Source organism: Psammomys obesus, unplaced genomic scaffold (assembly GCF_907164565.1).
Source record: "Psammomys obesus unplaced genomic scaffold, mPsaObe1.curated_primary_1811, whole genome shotgun sequence".
NCBI lineage: Eukaryota > Metazoa > Chordata > Mammalia > Rodentia > Muridae > Psammomys > Psammomys obesus.
In genome coordinates this window covers 191749-199357 of record NW_026591560.1, presented here as the reverse complement: position 1 = coordinate 199357, position 7609 = coordinate 191749, and the positions used below count along the sequence as shown (strand labels likewise).

The 7609-nt window shown below is 44.0% G+C and overlaps 1 protein-coding gene across 3 annotated transcripts in view; it reads left to right on the top strand.

Moving 5' to 3' along the window:
• Positions 1-7609, top strand: part of LOC129679372 (phospholipase A and acyltransferase 3) — a 31013-nt gene extending 23404 nt beyond the window's left edge. For 2 of the 3 annotated variants that reach the window (XM_055610484.1, XM_055610485.1), the window contains one exon: positions 3189-7608. In XM_055610484.1, coding sequence (XP_055466459.1) covers positions 3189-3290 — 102 coding nt within the window. In that variant the 3' untranslated portion in view covers positions 3291-7608. Of the gene's footprint in view, positions 1-3188 lie in introns of all 3 variants that reach the window. The other variant, XM_055610483.1, reaches the window with a different exon arrangement.

Sequence of the window (7609 nt, the reverse complement as noted above, 5' to 3'; positions counted from 1 at the left end):
CACACACACACACACACACACACACACACACACACACACACACACACTGACCTTTAATATCTATGCAAACAGGTAAAGACTGCCAGGTAAAATGATTAAGGCAATCAAAACATTCTTTGGATATATGTGTAAGCAAGTCCCAGAAGCAAAACTGTTAGTCATATCAGCAAGTGGACAGCCATGGGTGTATGCTTTTGGGTGGTGGTCACTGAGTCAGAGTTCCTGGGAATGTATCTTCCAGGGATTAGGGTAAGAGACAAAGGGCTGGTGTGTACCAAGATGGATGCGTAGCATAAAATGGAGCTTTTTTTTATCCCTAACAGTTACTCTTCAGAAAAGCTTTCTTAGGAGAGACAGCGAAGCCTCACAACCATAGGCAGTTGTGATCAAGCTGAGAGAGCGTTAGGAGAGATGGGGCCTTGCACTGCACACAGCACAAGGGGTTGGAAGGAGAGTCTTCACTGTCTGGAATATCAGGGACGCTATAACATCATGGACCACCATGAGGGACACCAAAGGGACCCCAGATATTCAGATCCTGAGACCAAGGGAGTTTGTTTTACAGGCTTTCAGGGGTGTGCGGAGTCCCTGATAGCCAAGGTTACACAGAGAAACCCTGTCTCTCTCTGGGAAAAAAGATCTTATCTGTGTGAAATGTTGTCACACATGGCACTGCCCAGCAATGAGCAGCATTATAATTTCTGCTTATGCAGTCATCTGTTAGTGGCCTCTGAGCTCCTTAATCATGAAAGGGAATTTAGTCAGGCAAGTTTACAGGGATAGAAAGTGCAGGAACAGAAAGATTTTTGGCAAACATAAGGTTCAAACGTTTGGCAGATAGCAGTAAAAAAAAAAAAAAAGAAAAAGAAAAAGAAAAAACCTCACAAGGCTATGAAAATAATAATTTTGTACTTTGAAAGCATTCTTTTAGCAAACAGAAGCAGGACCTGCAGCATGATATTTGTCCACTGCAATGCCCTTCCCTTCAGGCAGTTTTGGACAAGTGTTAATTTTCCCTGATAAAGGTAGGGACTTCTAACCAGCAGGCAGAGCTCAGTCTACTTAAATAAAACTTCAATTTATTTGTATATAACCTGTCACCAAGCTACCATAACATATTGTTAAGTGCATATATAAAAGTTTTATGTATGTATGTATGTATGTATTATGATCTGACTGTACCATTTTCTTATCAGCACCAGCACTAACGCGATGCTGTATTCATGTACTGATCACTCTCTTTGTGTGCAAAGTGTGACACAAACAGTGGAGTTATTGTTGTATGCCTTGACAAAGTATCTTTTGTCTGAATCAGCAGTATCAGCATTTGTTCTCACATTTTGAGCTTCAGAAAGAATGAGGGTCATGTTGTTCCTCCTCCATTTTACCCCTCCTGATATAGGACTCAGCAAGGAAAACCCTAGATAGAAATGATGTGTGTGTGTGTGTGTGTGTGTGTGTGTGTGTGTTGAGGCAAAAGGTCAACCTGTAGTGTCATTCTGCCCCTATTTTTAAACAAACAAGCAGACAGACAAACAAACAAAAACAGGATTCCTTACTGGCTTGGAGCAGTTTTTCAGTTTTTCTCATCTCCTAGCACTGGGCTTACAAATGCATGCTCCATACTTGGCTTTTTACAGGATTCTGGGGATCAAACTCGGCTTCTTGTGTTTACAAGGCAAGCACTTTACCCACTGTCCCCTCCCCCCCAATCTCTAGATGCTTAGCAAGGTTACTCCATAAGAACATGGCTAGAGGCCAGCCAGCAGTCAGAAGTCTCTGATTGATAGTACCATTCAAAATCCATCCAGACTAGGTCAACAATGAGAGAAGACAAGGGAAACAGAAGGTAGGCACTTAGGTAAGAAGCCAACAAATGGGGGTGAGGACAAGGGGTTCATTAATGTTGACTTTCATTGTGAGGTGAACCCAGTGGGCTGTCTGAGAGTCTCCGGTACCCAGATCTTCTGTTGTTTCTACTTGGCATGGCCAGATTCTCTGGAAAAGTCTTCCAGGCTTGATTGGAGGGTGATACTCTGGGAACAGCCAGAGGCTGGAAGCTCACACTTACCACACTCACAGTCACTCAGTGTCCTGTTTGTGGTATGTGAAACCCTGAATGTGTGTCTAGACTTGTAGACGCTGCGAGCTTCTGTTTTATCCTGTCTAGAGAACATTCACACCTCTGCTGGGGTGAGGGAGGCTATCTAGGGAACTGGAGGAAGTGTTCTCTCCTTCTGTTCACTCCCAGAGAAACCTGGGCTTGTCAATCTGATCCTTTCTCTAAGGACAGTTACTTCTCAGCTTCTTTGTTCCAGTTGAATTGTGTTTAAAACAAATGTCCCCAAGGCTGAAGAGATGGCTTAGCCATAAAGCTTAGTCTCCCAACAAAAATGAAATGCCCCAATTAAAAAGAAAAATCTCTGTGGTGTTGGGGAATAAACTCAGTGTCTTCCCCATGGTAGGCCATTGACCAACCATGAAGCAATCTCCCAGCCCAAACAAATGCTTTCTTTTATTTTAGTAGGACTTTAGGTGGGAGTGAAATTTGACAAATGTTCAGCTTTTCCCTGCACCTTTCTCTTTTCCAATGCTTTTCTTTTCTACTCAATTGCAGCACAAGTCAGATATTCTTACATTTGCATTACATCACTACCATTCTTCTGGTAGTGATGCAAAGATCCTAACTCAAAAACAGAAAAAACAAACAGTAAAAACAATAAAACTCCAACCCTCTAAAGGGAACACCTCCATGCCTGGCAGGCCCAGATGCTGTAAACATGGCTTGAGGTGAGGTCTTTGCTGTCATGGAGGTCAGCTTTTTTTAGAGTTCTTAGTTGCAATTTCTTCTTGCACTACACTTGCCTATTGGCTGGGCACTTGGATCATCCTGCCATCACCCCTCTGTTCTTTCCGTTGATGCCTTAAAAAGATTTCTATGCTTTAAATAGTCCGGGGCTGAATTCAGGTTACCGTTTTGGGCTCATGTAAATCCCAGGCTAGCTGGTTCTGTCCATTTCTTTCCTCACCCAGCCCTCTCCTCCCTGCCAGTATGTGTTGGCTCTCTAGTTGGCCATTGGAAGTGAAGGGGGCATGTGAGGTGCTATGAGCTGGGTGACCTTGTTCAGCGAACAGGCTGTTGCTACACTTTTGACATACAGCTTGACTCACCCCCTTCTCTGTTGCAGGTCAGAGATGCTGTCACGGCAGCAGGCATCGCTGGAGTGGGTTTGGCAGTCTTCGGCCTTGTTGGGGTTTTCTTATCCAGAAACAAGAAACAGAAGCAATGAGTTGAATGACTATCCGGCCTTAGGGGCTCCTCTTTTGCTGGGGGGGGCTTGGAATTTGATTTGTAGATTCTACTGTGTCATAATTAGGCTTATTTTTACAGCATACAATAAACCACAAGAAGGGAATTTCACTGGGAGGATACTGCAAGAGTCGTCAAGCGTGAAGTCTCTGGAGGGAAGCTCTGGGCTCTGTCCTGAGTAACACCCTTTCCCGGTTGGTCTTTCTCTTTGCTGTGGTACTCTCCACTTTGCAGAAAACAGTCCAGCACTGTTACCTCAAGTGAAGGTCATTTCTGTGTGTCAGATACTGTGGTATGCCAAAGGAAACGGCTTGGACAAACAGAAATGGAAACCTCAGATAGCCAGGGCTCTTGCTTTAGGACTTGATCCAACATGGCACTTTGAGCCTCAGGGGCTGGAGTCTATGGACATTTAGTGGAGTGTGAAAGACAAATCCTCTAGGGCTTGGGCTACAGCTCAGTGGTGGAGTGCTTTCCTGGAAAGCATGATGTTTTAGGTTCAATCCCTAGTGTAACCCCTTTCCACAGAGAAATTCAGGATATACTGGGCTGGTCTTCCTAAAGCCTTCCAATTTCCTTCTGCATTAAACATCTGTTCTACTTAGGTTTCTATTGCTGTGGTAAAGACCTGAAACAACTTGGGATGAATTGGCTATTGGCTTCCATATTCCTGCTTGTAGTTCACTGAGAGAAGCTGAGGCAGAAACGGAAGGCAGCAACTGACGCAGAAACCATGAAGGGGTGCTACCTACTGGCTTGCTGTCCATGACTTACTTGCTCAGCTTGCTTTCTTACACAGTCCAGGACCACCGGCTGGGCGGTGGTGCCACCTGTAGTGGAATGGGCTCTCCCACAGCAATCATTAATCAAGAAAATGCCCTACAGAGTTGTCTATAGCCGATGTCTTGCGGGCTTTTTCTCAACGGAGATTTTCTCTTCCCAGATGACCCCTGTTTGTGTCACACTGAGAAAAACCAACCAGCAAAAGTTTCTTTTGCCTTGGCTCTTGCTCCTCCTCAGGACTCCTGCTTTCTCACCACTGGTCCTGCATTTCTACCTTTCCCTTCTCTTCCCTTCTCAGCTCATTATCACTTACATGTTCAACCCTGAGACCCCAAGAGAGAATGTGATCGGCTCAGTGCACTATGGAGGCTGCCTTTTGGTCAAGTGATTTTTCAGTCAATTAGGTGTGACTAACGGCTCAGAGTCATATGGTACAAACATTACTTCAGGTCTTAGGAATTGATAGAGTGACTGAAACAGCTACTACCTATTGCTCATCCCAGGGCAGAAGCAAGGTGTCTCCTTTGCAATTGATTAAAAAAAAAGTTAACTTTTATTTTAGGTGTATGGGTGTTTGTCTGCACATATATATGTACACCATGTGTGTGCGGTGCTGGTGGAAACCAGAAGAGAGCACTAGATACTCTGAAACTGGAATTACAGATGATTGCTAGCTGTCACGTGGGTTCTGGGATTATTTGCAAGAGCAAGTGTCCTTAGCTGCTGAGCCATCTCTCCAGGCCCCTGGAGCTGTCCTTACTGCTGGTTGGGATTGGCAGACTTTCATAGTGGCTGTTTTAGGGGACTTCTATGGGTTTCTCAGAAATACTCCTCTTGGGCTTGCTGCCATTCCTCTGCGGGTCTACTATGCTCTTTTACTAGGCCGCAGGTGTTTCCTTGCAAGGCTGGTTGTCTGCAGACATCTTGTTCATTACAGCCCTGCTCAGGATTGACATCTTACTGTGTGGCAGCTTTCTCCTGACTTATCCACATCTTGCACAGAATACACATGTGCTCTGAGTCCCAGGGTTGAGAGAACAGTTTTCTTTAGCGCAGATTTCTCTCTTAGTGTCTCATGTGCACTAAGAAGTGCACTAGCTCCCCAAACCCAAGGGACCCAGATCCAAGTTCAAAGGACAAGTATCTTGATGCCCTCAACCCTCAATGTGGCACAAGGTAGAAGGGACACAGTGAGGGGACACACAAACTCTGTAATATTTAGATAATATTAGTTTATTATCTAAACTACTAATGGAGAGTAAAAGAAAAAGAAGGAGAAAAAACAAATACAAGAAGAAAACCATACAAAAACGTCACTGTCAAACGAGAAAAAGCAACCCAGGACGATGTGCTCAGGAAGTTGAGGTGCTTGCTGCCACATCTGTTGACCTGAGCTTCCTTTCTGGGATGTATACTGTGGAAGGAGCAAATCAACTCCCAAAAGCTGTCCCCTGACCTCCACGTATGTATCACAGCATTGGCGCACGTGTCTGCGTGTAATACATAAGTAAATGTGGTTTTAAAAGCTAGAAGAAAATACAGACTTTAAGGCAAAAATGATTACTACACAGAGAGAATAAAAAGGTCCTGATTAAAATTTCAACTCAATCAAGTATATGCTAATTTAAAATTTATTTGCATTGAATGGTCACAAAGTAGATCATGAATTCTTGGCCAATTTACCATCGTAGTGGGAGATCAAAAAGTTATTATATTTGCTTAGCTCTAACATAATTCAAACACCAGGTCAATGCAGATGACAAAAATTTATTGTAACTAGCCACTACTGATCAATCCGGGCTGCAGAACAGACTCAGGAGCTGAACTGCGACCCTGAGCCAGACTGTTACAGAGCTTTTATGCTTGAAAACCGTAAACATTTGTGCCAAGTCACAGTTACATTTTTTTCCCCATCCATCAGGATTTAGGGATAGGGGACTTTCCTAGTAAATTTGCCTTTGTGGTACATTTATCCTGTTTTCATTGGTTGGTTTATTCAACTGTGGTGGGGCGAATTGCTTAGCATTCATGTCTCAATTTGCCAACCAGGAAGTCAGGTTCCCATGTACATGTCTCTGTCTGCCAAGCTGGATGTCAGCTACCCAGGGAGATCTCGGGAACTTAATCTCTATTTGACCACTATTCAGAATGGAAGTTTTATTTAAAATGGCTTCAGTTTGGTTCCTTCTTACAAAAATACGTATCTTTGAGACTGGAGAGATGGCTCAGTGGTTAAGAGCACTGGATGCTTTTCCTGGGGGCCTGAGTTTGGTTCCTAGAACACACATGGCTGCTTACAGCCACCTGTAACTCCAGTTCTAGAGGATCCTACACCCTTTTATACCCTCCATGGGCATTGCACACACAGACATATATGCAGGCAAAATACCCACACACATAAAAAAATTTAAAAATGCATATCTTCTAGGGCCTGATAAAGTACAATGCAAAGATAGAGAAAATTTGAAAAATTGACAAGAAACAGTTTTAGTAGACATATGCAGTGTAACCAAAATACAAATTCTAACTACATATATAGGCACATTTTAAAAAAAATGATATCCTGGTGTGGTTGTTTGAATAAGAATGGCCCCCATGGAGTCTGTGTGTGTGTGTGTGTGTGTGTATGTGGGGTTTCTTTTTGTAGCTATGACTGTCCTGGAACTCGCTCTGTAGAGCAGGCTGACATTGGACTCACAGAGATCCACCTGCCTCTGCCTCCTGAGTGCTGGGATTAAGGGTATGTGCCACCACCAGCCAGCCAGGTTCTCATATTTGAATGCTTGGGAGTTATCAGGGACTACTAGAAAGGGATTAGTAGGTGTGGCTTTGTTAGAAGTTGTGGACTTGGTGCAGGAAGTGTGTCACTGGGGTTGGGCTTTGAAGATTCAAAAGCCCAACCAAGCTCAGTGTTACTCTCTTCCTACTACCTGTGGATCCAGATGTAGAACTCTGAGCTACCTCTCCAGCACCATGTCTACATGCATGCCACCATGCTTTCACCCATGATGACAATGGATTAAACCTTTGAACTGTAAGCAGCCCCAACTAACTGCTTTCCTTTATAAGAGTTGCCATGGTCATGGAGTCTCTTCACAGCAATAAAACATGGAATAAGACACCTGGTGTCTTGGTGTTACAAATGGCTAGCTGGAGGGTTCTTTTGTTCTTTCCTGATAGAAATCACAAAGATCCAGTTCTCAATGTTGGGGATCCTACTTTTAGAGGCTCACAGTTGAGTTTCCAAGCCCAGTGGCAGATAGCTCTAATCTCTGAGAATCAGAAGCTCATGGCTGCAAACTTCCAGAGCCAAAGACTTGATGCTTTTAGTTTCGGGTCACTGCTGCAGGCTTGGTGGGCCAGAGCCAGCAGCTAGTATTAGAGCTTCTGAGTGCTGGGACCTTTGACTTGTTTATCCCTGGTGACTCCACTGAACAACTAGGAAAGACCTCAGAGCCTCAGATTTCACAAATGGCTCTTAAAAACTACTCAGTAGTTTTTCTCAGTAGCTTCAGC